General features: G+C 39.2%; 1 protein-coding gene across 2 annotated transcripts in view; it reads left to right on the top strand.

The window, feature by feature from the left end:
* KIF16B (kinesin family member 16B) overlaps window positions 1-17,872 on the top strand; it is a 397,632-nt gene that overhangs the window by 305,575 nt on the left and 74,185 nt on the right. For both annotated transcript variants that reach the window (XM_049870024.1, XM_049870023.1), the window contains exon 25: window positions 14,456-14,539. In XM_049870024.1, coding sequence (XP_049725981.1) covers window positions 14,456-14,539 — 84 coding nt within the window. The remainder of the gene's footprint in view (window positions 1-14,455; window positions 14,540-17,872) is intronic.

Below are 17,872 nucleotides of genomic sequence, written 5' to 3'. Positions count from 1 at the left end.
AGTCTGGTCTTTTTAAGAGAATTTGGGGCCTCCATCCCACTGCTCTCCTGCTCCCTCACAGGTTCTCTTTTGTGTTCCCTAGCAGGGTTGTCATGGGTTGCAGCCAGGCACCACCTAGTTCTTCTGGTCTCAGGCTGATGTAGTCTCTGGTTTATGTGATCCTTTCTGTCTCTTGGGCTCATAATTACCTTGTGTGTTTGGTGTTCTTCATCCTCCTTTGCTCCAGGTGGGTTGAGACCAATTGATGCATCTTAGATGGCCGCTTGCTAGTGTATAAGACCCCAGACGCCAGTCTACAAAGTGGAATGCAGAATGTTTTCTTAATAGATTTTATTATGCCTGTTGACTTAGTTGTCCCCTGAAACCATGGTCCCCAAACCCCCACCCCTGCTACGCTGGCCTTCGAAGCGTTCAGTTTATTCAGGAAACTTCTTTGTTTTTGGTTTAGTCCAGTTGTGCTGACTTCTTCTGTATTGTGTATTGTATTTCCTTTCACCTAAAATAATTTTTATCTCCTTTTATCTGAAGAGCGAAAACCGCTCTCCCTTCCTCCCTCCCCCCCCCATAACCATTAAATAATATTTTCTTCTCTATTTAAGCTATTTCTCAAATTCTCATACTACTGGTCTTATACAGTATCTGTCCTTTTACAACTGACTAATTTCACTCAGCAGAATACCTTCCAGATTCCTCCATGTTATGAAATGTTTCATGGATTCATCATTGTTCTTTATCCATTCATAGTATTCCACTGTGTGAATATACCATAATTTATCCATTCATCCATTTATGGGCACCTTGGATGCTTCCATCTTTTTGCTATCATAAACAGTGCTGCAATAAACATGGGTGTGCATATATCTGTTTGTGTAAAGGCTCTTATTTCTCTAGGATATATTCCAAGGAGTGGGATTGCTGGATCCTATGGTAGTTCTAGTTTTTTACGGAGGCGCCAAATCCATTTCCAAACTGGTTGTACCATTTTACATTCCCACCAGCTGTGTATAAGTGTTCCAGTCTCTCTGCAAACTCTCCAACATTTATTATTTTGTGGTTTTTGAATTAATGCCAGCCTTGTTGGAGTGAGGTGGAATCTACTTGTAGTTTTGATTTGCATTTCTGGTGGCGTAGTGGATAAGTGCTATGGCTGCTAACCAAAGGGTCAGCAGTTCGAATATGCCAGGTGCTCCTTGGAAACTCAATGGGGCAGTTCTACTCTGTCCTATAGAGTTGCTATGAGTTGGAATCGACTCGACGGCACTGGGTTTTCTGGGTTTTAATGGCTAATGATTGTGAACATTTCCTTATGTATCTGTTAGCTACCTGAATGTCTTCTTTAGTGAAGTGCCTATTCATATCATTTGCCCATTTTTTAATTGAGTTATTTCTCTATTTGTAGTTGAGTTTTTGCAGTATCATATAGATTTTAGAGATCAGATGCTGATCAGAAGTGTCATAGCTAAAAACTTTTTCCCAGTCTGTAGGTAATCTTTTTACTCTTTTGGTGAAGTCTTTGGATGAGCATAGATGTTTGATTTTTAGGAGCTCCCAGTTATCTAATTTCTCTTCTGCATTGTTACTAATGTTTTATATACTGTTTATGCCATGTATTAGGGCTCCTAGCATCATCCCTGTTTTTTCTTCCATGCTGTTTATCATTTTAGATTTTATATTTTAGGTCATTGATCCTTTTTGAGTTAGTTTTTGTGCATGGTGTGAGGTATGAGTCTTGTTTCATTTTTTTTGCAGATGGATGTCCAGTTATGTCAGCATCATTTGTTGAAGAAACTATCCTTTCCCCATTTAACTGACTTTGGGCCTTTGTCCAATATCAACTGCTCATATATGGATGGATTTATGTCTGGATTCTCAATTCTGTTCCATTGGTCTATATATCTGTTGTTGTACCAGTACCAGACTGTTTTGACTACTGTGGTAGTATAATAGGTTCTAGAATCAGTTATGTTTCTTTTTTTTTCAGTAATGCTTTACTTATCCGGGGCCTCTTTCCCTTCCATATGAAGTTGGTGATTTGTTTCTCCATCTCATTAAAAAATGTCATTGGAATTTGGATCAGAATTGCATTCTATCTATAGATCGCTTTTGGTAGAATAGACATTTCTATAACATTAAATCTTCCAATCCATGAGCAAGGTATGTTTTTCTACTTATGTAGCTCTCTTTTGGTTTCTTGCAGTAGTGTCTTGGCGTTTTCTTTGTATAGGTCTTTTACATCTCTGGTGAGATTTATTCCTAAGTATTTTATCTTCTTCGGGGCTACTGTAAATGGCATTGATTTGGTGATTTCCTCCTGGATGTTCTTTTTGTTGGTGTAGAGGAATCGAACTGATTTTTGCATGCTTATCTTCTATCCTGATACTCTTCTGACCTCTTCTATTAGTTTCAGTAGTTTTCTTGAGGATTCATTAGGGCTTTCTGTGTATAAGATCATGTCATCTGCAGTGAGAGATACTTTTACTTCTTCCTTACCAGTTTGGATGCCCTTTTATTTCTTTATCTAGCCTAATTGCTCTGGCTAGGACCTCCAGCACAATGTTGAATAAGAGTGGTGATAAAGGGCATCCTTGCCTGATTCCAGATCTCAAGGGGAATGCTTTCAGACTCTCTCCACTTAGGATGATGTTGGCTGTTGCCTTTGTATGAACGCCCTTTATTATGTTGAGGAATTTTCCTTCTATTGCTATTTTGCTGAGAGTTTTTATCATGAATGGGTGTTGAATTTTGTCAAATGCCTTTTCGGCATCAATTGATAAAATCATGTGGTTCCTGTCTTTTATTTATATGATGGATTACATTAATTGTTTTTCTAATGTTGAACCATCCCTGCATACCTGGTATGAATCCCACTTAGTCATGGTGAATTATTTTTTTGATATATTGTTGAATTCTATTGGCTAGAATTTTGTTGAGGAGTTTTGCATCTAAGTTCATGAGGGATATAGGTTTTGTGTGTGTGTGTGTGTGTGGAGTCTTTAATATGCTGGCTTCATAGAATGAGTTTGGAAGTATTCCGTCCTTTTCAATGCTCTGAAATACCTTTAGTAGTAGTGGTGTTAACTCTTCTCTGAAAGTTTGGTAGAACTCTGCAGTGAAGCCATCCACGTCAGGGCTTTTGTTGTTGTTGTTGTTGCTGCGAGTTTTTTGATTACCTTATCAATCTCTTCTTTTGTTATGGGTCTATTTAGTTGTTCTACCTCTGTTTGTGTTAGTTTAGTTAGGTAGTTCGTTTCTAGGAATTCATCCTTTTCTTCTAGGTTTTCCAATTTGTTAAAAAAAAAAAAAAAAACCTAAAATTTTCCATAGTAATCTGATATGATTCTTTTAAGGTCAGTTGGGTCTGTTGTGATATCGCCCATCTTATTTCTTATCTGGGTTATTTGCTTCCTCTGCTGTTTTTCTTTTGTCAGTTTGACCAGTGGTTTATCAATTTTGTTAATGTCTTCAAAGAAACAGCTTTTTGGTCTTGTTAACTCTTTTAATTGTTATTCTGTTTTCTATTTCATGTAATTCTGCTCTAATTTTTAGTATTTGCTTTCCTCTGGTGCCTGAGGGTTTCTTTTGTTGCTCTCTTTCTGTTTGTTCAAGACGTAGGAATAATTCTTTGATTTCAGCCCTCTCTTCTTTTTGTATGTGTGCATTTATTGATATAAATTGACCTCTGAGCACTGTTTTCTCTGTTTCCCAAACGTTCTGATAGGAAGTGTTTTCATTCTCATTGGATTCTATGAATTTCTTTATTCCATCCTTAATGTCTTCTATAACCCAGTCATTTTTGAGCAGGGTATTGTTCAGTTTCCAAGTGTTCAATTTCTTTTTCCTGTTCTTTCTGTTATTAATTTCTACTTTTATGGCCTTATGGTCAGAGAAGTTGCTTTGTAATATTTTCATGTTTTGGATTCTGCCAAAGCTTGCTTTATGACCTTATATGTGGTCTATTCTAGACAATGTTCCATGTGCACTAAAAAAGAAAGTGTACTTGGCTGCTATTGGACAGAGTGTTCTCTCTATGTCTGTGAGGTCAAGTTGGTTGATCATGGCATTTAGATCTTCCATGTCTTTATTGGGCTTCTTTCTGGAATCCCTGTCCTTCCCACAAGTGTGTTAAAATCTCCTACTATAATTGTGGAGCTGTCTGTCTCACTTTTCAATGCTGTTAGAGTTTGTTCTGTGTCTTCCAGCCCTGTCATTGGGTACATAAATATTTAATATGGTTATATCCTCCTGGTATATTGTCCCTTTAATCATTGTACAGTGTCCTCCCTTATTTTTTGTGGTAGATTTAACTTTAAAGTCTGTTTTGTCAGAAATTAATATTGCCACTCCTGCTCTTTTTTGACTGTTGTTTCCTTGATACATGTTTTTCCATCCTTTGAGTTTTAGTTTGTTTGTGTCTCTAATTCTGAGGTGTGTCTCTTTTAGGAAGCATATAGGTGGATCATGTTTTTTATCCATTCTGCCCCCTCTGTCTTTTTATTGGTGCATTTAGTCTGTTTATGTTCAGCGTAATTATGGATAGGTATTTTTTTTTTATGAGTTTAGTGCTATCATTTTGATGTCTTTTTGTGTGTTGTTGTTGATTCTTTTTCTCACTTAATTTTTTGTGCTGAGTAGTTTATGTATTGTCTTTTCCTCATTTGTTATTGATTTTGTTTCTGCTGAAATCTCTTTTTTTCTTGTATTTTATTTTGATGAGTAGCATAATCTCCTTAATATTTACCCCTATTTTTCTAAGTGTAAACCTAACTTTTATTTCATTTTATCACCTTGGCTTACTCTCCATATGAAAGACCTGTGAGAACATTTCTTTGTCCCTGTTTATTGTTTTAACGTTGTCTTCTTTTACATAATAACGCCACTGTTTCCCTGTTTTGAGTGTTTTTTTAATCTTGATGTATTTTTTTGATTTCCCTGTCTGGATTGACATTTGATTGCTCTGTCCAATATTCTAGCCTTGAGTTGATATCTGATATTATTGATTTTCTAACCAAAGAACTGCCTTTACTATTTGTTGTAGTTTTGTTTTGGTTTTTATGAATTCCCTAAACTTCTGTTTATCTGGAAATGTCCTAATTTCACCTTCATATTTGAGAGACAGTTTTGCTGGATATATGATTCTTGGCTGGCAATTTTTTTCCGTCAGTGCTTTATATAAGTCATCCTATTGCCTTCCTGCCTGCATGGTTTCTGCGAAGTAGTCCGAGCTTATTCTTACTGACTCTCCTTTGCAGGTGACTTTTTGTTTTTCCCTTGCTGCTCTTAAGGTTCTCTCTTTATTTTTGGTCTTGGCAAGTTTGATTATAATATTTCTTGGTGACTTTCTTTTAAGATCTACCTTATGTGGAGTTCAGTGAGCATCTTGCATAGATACCTTCTCATCTTTCACGATATCAGGGAAGTTTTCTGCCAGCAAATCTTCAACAGTTCTGTCTGTATTTTCTGTTATCCCTCCCTGTTCTGGTACTCCAGTCACTTGTAGGTTATTTCTCTTGGTAGAGTCCCACATGACTCTTAAGGTTTCTTCATTTTTTTTTTTAATTCTTTTTTGTGATTTTTCTTCAGGTATATTGGTGCCAAGTGCTTTATCTTCAATCTCACCAATTCTGCCTTCCACTTGTTCAATTCTGCTCCTCTGGTTTTCTGTTGAGTTGTCTACTTCTGCAATTTTATTGTTAATCTTCTGAATTTCTGATTGCTGTCTCTCTATGGATTTCTCCAGCTTATTAAATTTCTCATTATGTTCCTTAATAACCTTTTTAAATCCTTCACCTGTGTGTTCCTTGGCTTGTTCTGCATATTGCCTGATTTTCTTTCTGATGTCTTGAAGTGTTATGTGTATTAATCTCTTTTATTCTGCATCCGGTAATTCCAGGTAGGCACTTTCATCTAAAAGATCCCTTGATTCTTTGTTTTGAGGACTGGTTGAGGCGATCATGGTCTGTTTCTTTATATGACTTAATATTGACTGTTGTCCCCAAGCTATAAGTTATTGTATTAGCTTATTTCATGTTTGTTTACTGTATCATAGCTTCTTGCTTTGTTTTGTTTTGATATGCCCAAATGGGTTGCATGAGTGAGCTATTTTGATTATTTTCGCCTTTGAAGCTCTGACGTCCTGTCTCCAGATGGCTGGAGCTATTATCAGGTATATCAGTCTAGGAGTACATTCACTTGTACGAATTCAGCTTGAGTTTCCAGGTAACTGGTCATCAAGTATGTGGTACAGGCTCTGTCCTACAGTCTTAGAGGGGCAGGGGTGATTGGTGTAGGTATCGGTATCTGGTTGCAGCAGGGGGCCATGCCCTGAACAAGGCAGGGGGCTGAGACCTGTCCCCCAAGTGTCTGTGAGGAAAGTACATCTCTCTTCCCTAGAGCATATAGGTGGGTGGGCTCTGTAGAGGGACCATGGGCACCCAATGCTTTTGGTTGTCAGGACTGGGAGGTACCAGATATCCTTGGACCCCTATCACGGGTGGCTGGGTGACCTAGTGGATACACCAGTCGTTATGCCCATGATGTCAATACGTGAGGACCCTGTTTAATAGGCAAAGCGGTGTCAAATATCAAACACTCATCTCTCCACCGCATAGTTGAATCAGTTGCAGTCTGCCAACAAGGGCCTATTCTCCTGAAATAGGCCCACACAGGTTCATGCTGGGGCGAAAGTTATTCAAAGCCCATGGACTGTTTATGCCTGGACAGGAGCCGCTTCTCTCCTATGCTCCCCAGGTTAGTGGAGCTGGCAAATGATCTTTTCTCCTACTTGTGAATTTATTCCTTCCCCATGGCCAGGAGAATGGCTCAGGGAAATCAACAGAGCCTATTTCAGGCCCAGGGAAATCAATGGCCACTGAAGCTGGCTTGAGGTCGGGGAGTGCAATAAAACACACAAGTACTTAGCTTTTGTCAAGAGTGCCGTTTTTCACTGGTTCCAGAGGTATGAGTAAGCTGCGTGACTGGGTGCTTCTCCCTGAGGAAGCTGCAGCCAAACGCTACCACCAGCCCACTGCAGCTGCCCCTGGGAATGGTGTCTGAGGGGTCCTGGTGATTCAGGTCTGGTAACTCCACTCTGTTTCTGAACCATCTCTCACTCTCCCTGCTGCTCAGTCCGTTTTCTAACTTTGCCTTTGATGTTCAGGGCTCCTAGCTTTTCATAAATATAATCATTTCACTTGTATTTTAGGGTCTTTGTTGTAAGAGGGATCGCTGGAAACGTTTGGCTAGTCTGCCATCTTGGCCTCGCCCTTCTCCTGTTCTTTTTTTTTCTGTCTTTTCAATGGTCTTTTGCTTTCTTTATATATGTTGTCCTTGATGTCATCCCACAGCTCATCTGGTCTTAAGTCATTAGTGTTCAGTGTGTCAAATCTATTCTAGAAATGATCTCTAAACTCATGTGGGATATACTCAGTGTCATAATTTGACTCTCATGGACTTGTTTTAATTTTCTCAGCTTCTGCTTTGACTCAAATATGAGCAATTGATTGAAATACAACGGTGTCAGTAATAGGGTATTAGCCATACACTCACAAAGAAGACCAGTTAATGTGAGTATTATTCAAATTTACACACTAATCACTAATGCCAAAGATGAAGAAATTGAAGATTTTTACCAACTTCTGTAGTTTGAAATTTATCAAATATTCAATCAAGATACCTTGATAATTACTAGTGACTGGAATGTGAAAGTTGGAAACGAAGAAGAATCAGTAGTTAGGAAATATGGACTTGGTGATAGAAAAGACTTAGGAGATTGCACAATAGAATTTTGCAAGACCAGTGACTTATTCATTGCAAATACCTTTTTTCAACAACATAAATGGTGACTATATATGTGGACCTCGCCGGATGGAATACACAGAATAAAATCAACTACATCTGTGGAAAGAGATGATGGAGAGGCTCAGTATCATCCATCAGAACAAGGCCAGTAGCTGACTGTGGAATAGACCATCTGTTGCTCACATCCAAGTTCAAGTTGAAGTTGAGGCATACTATATGTTAGTCTGTATTTTAATCTTCTTGTGTTATTCTACTTTTGTTGCTGCTATTGGGATACTGTATTTCCTTTCTCAAAGGTTACAAAGGAAATTAAGGAGGTCTTTCCACCAACAGATGTCACTCATTTTTCCTGACATATTTCTCATGAATATCAAATCTACACTATCTGCTAGATTAGAAAAATGAGGCAACAAAAATGAAAATTGGTAAATATAAAATACTTGAGAGGAAATGAAAATGTCCAGATATTACTACTTATTTTAAATTTTCTGCTTAATAGGAGAAATAAAAACAAAAAGATCTTGATTATGTGTGACACATGGGAGAACAAATCAGAATCATACTTTCCTAAACCACTCTCGTATTCTTAAATAATGTGTCAAAAATATTACTTTTCATATAGTAGCAGCAGTTCAATCAAAATGGAAAAGTTTTTTTTTTTTTGAGCACCTCTTGGTTAGCAGCCGTAGTAGCACTTAACCACTACACCACCAGGGATTCCTTTATATATATATGTGTGTGTATATATATATAATAGGCAGTTTAAATAATTTGTAATTCAGAAATGCAACCTATAGAGTTCTACTTTTACTACTCTGTTTTAAAATAAATGAGACGATAACTTTGTACTTACGGCGAGAAAAAGTTCAGGACTCTTCTCTATCTTGATTTCTAGCGTTTCGAAGGACTGCTTTAAGAATGAAGCAGCAATTCCTGTCCCACCTGTTGGCCTCATTCCGTTTGCACTGTGGGTCAGTGTTAGGACCCTCTCTTTGTCCATTTTTAAGGGACTCTTTTATTGAGCTGAGGAAGCCCATTAAGTAAAGTAAATGATATATATATATATATATATATATATATATATATTTAATCTTTCTGGAAACAGGGTGATTTTAGGAGTTTGACTGTGGTATGTTCTATATCAGCGACTATTATTCCCCAAATGAATGGCTTCCTGTTCCCCCTGCCCCACCACCCCACCTCCTTGGCTATTTTGATGCTATAAATTTTTTCCGTAGAAGCTAGTTTTAGTTTTTATTTTTGAGTGCTTTAAGAAAAATATTCTTTCAAAATGGATTGGTTTAGATATAGCCAGTCAACAGTCCATCAGATGAGAATATTTACACGTAGCAGGTAAAGTAACTGACGGAAATCCACCTTTGCTAGAGCAGGCACTTAAAAATACTGAAGTTGTGTATTCAGGGTTGGACCTGGTGGAATTGTTAATACTCAACAGTTTTTAATTTACAAAATTGGCAACTTCATCTCATTCAATTTAAGAGCTTATAGATAGCAAGGTCTGAACAGCATTGTTAAGATTCTCTAAAGGGCAGAAATAGAGGCAGTTTCCATCCCATCAGGGGAAAGAGATTCACTTATGCTTCAGTTGGAAAGTTGTTTCTGATGTAAGCGTTTATTTTAATGGTGGCAGTATATTTTAAAATAATTTGTTTCATGGCCTTGGCTTTCTACTTTGGTTTGTTCATGTGACCACAGAATTCTCAGTCCCACCAATAGGACATTGTTTTAGTCTCTTAGTGCTGCTATAACAGAGGAACCCTGGTGGTGCAGTGGTTAAGAGCTCAGCTGCTAACCCAAAGGTCGGCAGTTCAAATGTACCAGCTGCTCCCTGGGAACTCTGTGGGGCAGTTCTGCTCTGTCCTTTAGGTTCGCTATGAGTTGGCATCGACTCAAAGGCAACGGGTTTGGTTTGGTTTGGTTTGCTAGAGCAGAAATGCCATAACAAGTAGAAATTTGTTTTTTCACAGTTTAGGAGGCTAAAAGTCTGAATTTATGGCTCTGCTTCTAGGGGAAGGCTCTCTCTGTCCACCATGAGGGAAGACGCTTGTCACAGTTTCTCTGACATTCTCCTGGTGTTCTTTGGCAATCTCCATGTGGCATCTATCTTTCTCCATTTGTCCTACTTGCTTCTGTGCCTGATAGGCTCCTTTGTTATCTCCAAAATCATTGACTTAAGATATACTCTACACCGATAGGATTTTCTTTGTTATGTTAATGAAGTCCTGTTTCCAAATAGCTTTGTATCCATCTGTGTAAGGGTTAGGATTCCAGCATACATTTTTGGGGGACACAGTTCAGTCCATAACAGACATGGACCTAGTAGCTTGCATTTCTATCATGAATCACATTGAAACTTCTGTTTCTGATTCTTTTCAACGCCCCCCCCCCCCACTTATTTTTGACTATGTCTAAAGATTAGCAGCATTATTCTTATTTTTCTATTTAGAGAACAGTAAGGTGATGAGTAGCCCTGGTGGCACAGTGATCAGTGATTTGAACTTACCAACAGCTCCATAGGCTCCCTGGCAGTCTCTTCCCATAAAGATTTCAGCCTAGGAAACCCTATGGGGCTGTTCTGCTCTGTCATGTAGGGTCGCTATGCGTAGGAATGAACTCAACAGCACACAAGAAGGTGATGGGGGAGTGGCCACTGGTTCAGTGGTAGAATTCTGGCCTTCCATGTGGGTGACCTAGGTTCAGTTTCTGGCCATTGTACCTGAAGACCAGCTACCATCCGTCTGTCTGTGGAGGACCGTGTGGTGCTATGATGCTGAAAAGGTTTCATGGGAGCTTCCAGACTAAGACAGTCAAGGAAGAAAGGTCTGGTGATCTACTTCTGAAAAATCTGCCAGTGAAAACCCTGTGAATCACAGTGGCTCAATTCCATTAGTTCTTGGGGTCACCATGAGTCAGGGGTTTGACTCAATGGGAGCTAACACCAACAAGATGATGAGGAGCTAATTTTACATGTCCTAGAATGGACCTCTGAGGAGCCCACCTTCAGACCCATTTCCCTTTCCTGTCATTTCCCACTGCTGTTGCTGACCACTTTGTTTTCCTGTTCCATTGCTGCGGAACAGATCCTCCGTGGGGTTCAATCGACAGCTCTTCCTCAAACTGTTGATCTGCTCTGCCTGGCAACCATGCATTCATATTTCTGGTTTAATATATGCAAGGAGGAGTTACTGTCTTTAATCTTGAATCCTGGACCCCCAAAGGCTTCACAAGGGCTTTCACTAGCAGTACGTGTGCCTCCTTGGAAGCCACTCTCCATACGCTACAGACTTCCTTTTACATCCTTGTCATGAAAAAAGTAGAGCCAGTCTTGATTTCCTCACCTTGACTCTGTTACCCCATGCCTTTGAACTTTTCTAAGTCACTTAACTTTGGACGTACATTTTTTTATCTTTGAAGTTAGGCAGTCAAGTATCATAGTCTTATGATTCTATGCCTGAAAGTCATTTAAGGTTGTCCTTTTCCCCCTAAGGAATCCTGGTGGTGCAGTGGTTAAGAGCTCAGCTCCTAACCAAAAGGTCAGCAGTTTGAATCGACCAGCTGCTCCTTGGAAATGCTATGGTGCAGTTCTACTCTGTCCTGTATGGTTGCTATGCCTTAGACAGACTCGACAGCAACGGGTTTTGGTTTTTCTCCCTAAAATCTGAACAGCAGTATTGTACGTAATTTAGATGCAGTTGTTTCACAGGCTGGATATTATTAGCATAAAACATTAGCCTCAGTCTGGGAAGGGAGGACTACACCTGACTCTAAGAAAATTGAATGTTTGTTCCCTGCCTGATTCAGCTGCCTGAAATCTCTTTAGTGTACCATTTCTGATTTAGCATGCGAGTGTGACTATAAAATTCCCCTGGCAAAAACTGTATCACTTTATCAGCCACATAAGAAAACAACAAAACAGCCAACTGCGAAAGCATGCTTGCCAAGTTTTCAACATCACTGCATTGAGAGGAGACACATTTGTATGAAATGAAATCTAGGCTGGGTAAAGCCCAGAAGATAGTCTCTGGTGTACCTGTCTTCACTAAGCTGCAACATAGAGGGAGTGTGTTTATGCCAGTGAGGCCACGATTCTAGAAATCCCTTTCCTCCATGAAGCCAAGTAATCAGTCCAGTGCGTGGGAAGAGGACACAAGGGAATGTAGTCGTGCTACTATCTTGGTAATTACAAGATCTCTAACAACTAGTAATAATAGCTACCACCACTACTTCAGTAATTCTTCACCAGTTACGTATCATCACCTACATTTTTTCAGGGAAGAATACTCAGGCTCAGAGAAACGCAAGTAGCTAGCTAGTTGGTGGTCAAGCACAGGATGAAACCAGCCCTCTCGTACTCCAGTGCCCATGCGCTACCACTTTACCTTGAAGTGGGTTTTAGGTTGAATGTCAGTAACAGAATTGGCACATTGCCGAGGAAAGAAGCAAAAGAAAATCCATCCCTTGGTGCCTCTCCTCACCCCACCCACCCCCCAAGGTCTCTCTGCTTCGATAGAAAAAGCACTGGAGTGCACAAGGAACAAACATCTGCCCTGACTTCAGTTACCTTTGAAAAAGGACTACACAGTCATCAAGACACTTCAAGAGAATGAAAAGACAACCTACAAAGTAACAGAAAATATGTAAAATGCATATATTAATAAATTTCTCTAAATAAGAAAAGTCAGCAAACACCTAATAAAAATGGGCAAAAAAGTCAGACACTTCACAAAAAGTGACTATTCAAATGGTAAGTGAACACGTGAAAAAGTGCCCAACACCATCTAGCGACCCTATAGGACAGAGTAGAACTGTCCCATAGGGTTTCCAAGGAGTAGCTGTGGATTCAAACTGCTGATCTTTTGATTAACAGCCAGTCTGTTAACCACTGCGCCACCAGGGCTCCCATTAGGTATTAGAGAAATTCAAGTTTCCACATAGGAAACCATTACATATCCACCACAGTTGCTAAAATGAAAAAGACCATGATAGCAAGTGTTGGTAAAGATCTTGAATAACTGGACCTCTCAAACACTGCTGGTGGGAGTGTTCAGTTAGTGAAACTCGTTTGGAAAACTGTTTAATAGTTTTGACTAAAGGTGAATACATGCATACCATATGACCCAGCATTTCTGTTTCTAAGAGTATGGCCAACAGAAATGTGAATGTATATTCATCAGAAAGCCTATAGAAGAGCTGTTGATAGCAGAGAATTCTTAATAGCCAAAACTGGAAATTAACCAAAAGCCCAGTAACAGGAATGGGTAAATAAATTGTGGAATGTCCACACAATGGAATACTGTAGAGCAATGAGAATAAGTGAACTGTTGCTACACGTGATAACCCAGATGGATCTCGCAAACATGATGCTGAGCACAAGAAGGTAGACACAAAAAGTTGCTATTGTATGTTGCCATTTACATGATGTTCAAACCCAGGAAAAGCTATGCTGTTAAAAGGCTGTCTAGTGATCACTTTTGTTGGAGGATCAGTGACCAGAAGGAGCACTCGGGGGTGCTCCTAGAGTGCTGGCAAGGTTCTCTTTCTTGATCTTGGTGGCAGTTCACGCATGTATTCATATTTTGAAAATTCATCAGATCTTTCATTTGTGATATATGCATTTTATTCTGTATGTGTATTATACTTTAATACTAAGTTTTTAAAGTACCATTATGAACAGGTACTAATTTTTAGTTTTTGACTCTTAGTGCAACAGTGTAAACTTAAACTGAGTGATCTGCATATATAAATATATGTATATATGAAAAAGAATTATGTGGCATATTGTGACCTATAGTGTGAGAAACGTTCATTTTTTCTTAATAATACTTCATAGGGTTCTCAATTTGTCTGAACCCGACAGAGTGAGGAAGGAGGGAAGCGGTGAATTCTGTCGGCATCAGCAATTATTGCTGCTTAGCACTCATTCAACCAGAGCAACACTGGCTGTTAGGTTTTCACGAGATTGGAGCTCTTTCTTGCCTGGGAGTCTGTATGAAAGCAGATCTTATTATTATGATTTTTATACTTTCAAGAAGAGAAGCATAAGGAAAATGACTCTGGCGTTCCAAGACCTGGCTGAAACAAATTATGAACCTTCACTTTCTAGGAAACATGGTAAAACAATTCAAAGATAAATCCTCTTTTGCATGGGCAGTCTTCGTTTGCAGTAGTACCTGAAAAAAGGCAATATGGAATGAAGAACCTCAGCAGTGGTCTGAGAACTATTTTACACAATGTGCAGGTAATATGTAGGTTGTATTTTCAAATTCTCATCTCAACACAAAAATCACTGAATTCCAGTATATGAAGGGTACTGAAAGAAGAATGAACTTGTGTTGCAGAAAATATAAATTGGGAAGCACCATCTGACACAGAGTCTGTTGTGTTGTCTGAGACAGAATATTTAGAATCAGGTCTGTCCTTGCCTAGAGTTCACATCATCCTGCCTTCACATTTGACCAACTGTGGAATCTGTTCACGGTCAGCCAGTGTTTGGTAGCAAAGCAAGATCCACCATCTTTAAAACATCCAGTCTCATCCTCTTCTTACCCTACAAGAGAGAATCTAAATAATAGATGAGTAATAACCCAAACACCGTAGATGCAATATTAATGCAGGTCTTTTAAAATATGTGTTTCAGCTTGCTGCCCTCGAATTCCCACCAAAGAAGCTATTTGGGAACAAGGATGAACGGGTGATTGCTGAGAGGCGAAGTCACTTAGAGGTAACAGAATCAAGCTTTCCTTTTCTGGTGTGTGTAGAAAACTTTGCCACAGTTGACCAGTAAGAATGATGCCTGTTACACACAGTTACTTCTGTTCATGGATGTGAAGGTGCTGCTTCCTTTTAACACAGGGGGTGGCAGCAGTCGGTTAGAACGTGATGATACCGGTTTATGTAAAACATAAGCCCTTATCCCCCTTCTGGTGAGTGGAATCCTTTTCTGGTTTTTGAGGAGATGCGTTTATTCTGAGGGTTAGGAAGCAGGTCGTGGATGAGAACTAAATATTCACACACAGATGCTGTGAGTGCAGGAGGAGGGAACAGCGCTGGCTGCAAAAACTTAGAGTTAATTAACGGAAGAGTTAAAGTAGTGCATCGTGTTACTTTTTCAAGATCGTTGGAAGCAAAAAGATGTATACCTTATTTTAGTCACGGTTAGCTTCTTCTGACTTATTTTTAACTTCGTTTTTTTCATGTTCTGAGCCAGCTACAAGTAGAACTCTGGTTTACCGTAAGTGTTGTTTTTCTGACTGCCTCACTGTCAGTGCACGTTATTGCCTGCTTTGTCTAGTTTGCATTTCTTCTCAGGATAGAGTCACTTACTTGGTTGGAATCTGATGCTTCGGAGGCTACGTCCATGTGCTGAGGCCTTGCACACACCAGTGGGTTTTCTTTGACACTAGTGGGAAGGATGGGTGCAGGGTCACAGGTCCTTCTCCGTCATTGGCCGCTCTCTTGACATTTTAAGCCACTGAGGCAGACATAAGGACAAAAGCATAAATAATTTATTACCATCTTTTGTCAGCAAGCTCAGAGCCCCTTTGCTCTTTGTTTACGAGGGATGATAATAAGATCTTTTAGGAGTGAAATCAAGTAAGAGAAGGCCTGAGAGAGCCCTTTCTGAATTGTGAGGTGCTACTTTTTTTTTTTTTTACTTAAACATTAGATATTATTCTTGTTCTTAGTGACAGCCAGTTTGAAATGGCTGCCCATGGAATCCACTTAATGTCAATGGACCAAGGATTAGGGAAATGTCAAAGGCTGGAGGTCCCAGTGAAAGCAGAAGGGGAGAAGTGGGCGAAATGGAGAAACGGAAGACTAGGAGATTGTAGCCCGTGAGGGGAATTTTAGAGGTTTGAGATCTTTCATATAGAACCCATCGGAGGAAGAACAAGTCTCAGGGTGTGGCCATGCTTACAGGCATTTGAGCTAAACTATAGAACTACAGTTTCGAAGAGGTCTTAGAACTTTTAAGACTGAGCTTTGGATGAATCATTGCAGGCTCCTCAAAATCACCCTATGATGCCATGACCCTATTACCCAACTGAAGAATTTACCTTCAAAGAAAAGATTATCTTGGTGAGCCAGCTTAATTAAATTCCCTTACAGCTTTGATTGTGTCATACAAAATAAAGATAGAACTAGTGAGGGTTTTCTTTACCTAACCCTTACCTGCCTCGGTTATCTAGACTTATCATTAATGGAAACATGGAGAATGAATATAAAAACAAGTTTATAAACCAACAAATTATTAATAGATTGTTGACATCCCTAGCTACATAGAGCTCTGATTATATTTGCATGATGCCTAGTTGTGCTGTAACACATTGGGTATTCTGTGTGCTGGGCCCTTGTGAGCATCTGGGACCCTTGTCTTCCAACTTCCAGTGTCAGAGTAAAGTTCAGGGAACCCTTTCATTCTTGATACTTTCAGATGGAGGCCACGTTCGTTCTTTCAGCCTCTCCTACTTGGTCACATAGTTGTTCTACTAAGCCATACACTGTTGAGGAGTAAAATTTTATTTGGATGTCTCTACCTATACAAAGATTCCTTCTGTCGCCTTGATTGTTGTTCACTTGTGACATTATGGAAATGGGCACTTAACATTTTAAATTAAATGCATATCAACTGATGTTGACTGTTAAATCTTAGACATTATATTTTTTTCAAGGAGCGAGAACAATTTAGCATCACTTTAATGGAAAATTCGACTGCGATTGTTGGTTTAATTTCTTATGACTATGGGGACTTTTTTTGATCCCCTAACATCAGAAGTCAGTGCTTGATTTAGTATAATTTTCTTGTGAAAATTAATATAATTGTTTTTCCTGAGCTTTGTTTTTGATATAATTTTACAACCATTTATTTAATTCCTAATAATGGTGGAGACAGTGCTAGGTGTGGTATAGAATATGAAGATAAGGCATTGCTTTCCCTCCTAGAGCATGTGTTTAAATTTCTATATGAAATTTTACCTAAAGGTATAATATAAATAAGCACATACAGGAAGTTGGATTCCACTAGGACAAATCCGTATTACCAGATACACCTAGTGTTTGTTCAATTATCTGATGGATTTTAAAATCTAGAATTGCCACTTCATAAACCTCTAATACAGCAGCATAAAACAGTGTTTTAAGCAAGAATTTAGTAATGTTTCAGTCTTCCTTGACTATTAAAATATTTCTAAGATTCGAACCTTATGTTTGAGTCAATCAGCAAAAAGTGTAAAAAGTTCTCATATTACAACATAGACGCTGTGTTGGGACTTTTCAAGTTATGTAAGTTAAATATGTTAATTATTTGTAAAAATGGTAGATAATAACAGAAATGTCTAACTGAATGAGATGTCTTCGAGATGAATTTTCTTACTCTGAAGACAAATGTTATTTGTCCGTGTATGATGGTGGTGGTGCTGGCAGTGCTGACGGTGTGGGGGCCGGGGCTGGTAGCATTTACCATATTGTACCATAAAAGATAGGCACGAATAAGAGCACGAGGATGGTAAAAGGAGGAGTATAAATGACTTTGGCCTCCAGGGCTGATTCTTATTAATAAACTTGTATAGGCTCCATCCCTACAAAGTTCCCAGGCCAAATCTTGACTTATAACTGGAACCAGTATTTTCAGAGTCTGGCTTGTTAATTGGTCTTTGTATCTCATACTGGAACTCTCCTTGCCATTTTTTACTCAAAAAGAGTCACAGAATCTTTGAAGGTTTCTAACGTAGGGGGCTGTGAGTCAGAATCAACTTGACGGAAATGGGTAATGCAGCTGAATCCCCTGTGTAACTGTGTTCCTGGCCTGGCTTGACACAGCTCCATTTAACTCTCCATGCTGAGAGGCAGACCCTTACGTCAAGTAGCCAGAGGATTATGGTGACAACTCTCACCACGCATGATGTGTTTCCCAGGCTCTGTACATCACTTCTGAAACTCTGACCACCTCAGGAAATAGATGCTAGCAGATAAACACTGGAGGCAACAGGAAAAGACATTGGCTTTGCCTGGCGAGTTGTTTTGGAGCAAAAAAGGCGCTTTCTTTGCTGTATTT

The sequence above is a fragment of the Elephas maximus genome, chromosome 25 (genome assembly GCF_024166365.1).
Source record: "Elephas maximus indicus isolate mEleMax1 chromosome 25, mEleMax1 primary haplotype, whole genome shotgun sequence".
Lineage (NCBI taxonomy): Eukaryota > Metazoa > Chordata > Mammalia > Proboscidea > Elephantidae > Elephas > Elephas maximus.
Note: the sequence above shows the minus strand (reverse complement) of the source record. Positions and strands in the feature narration are given on the sequence as shown.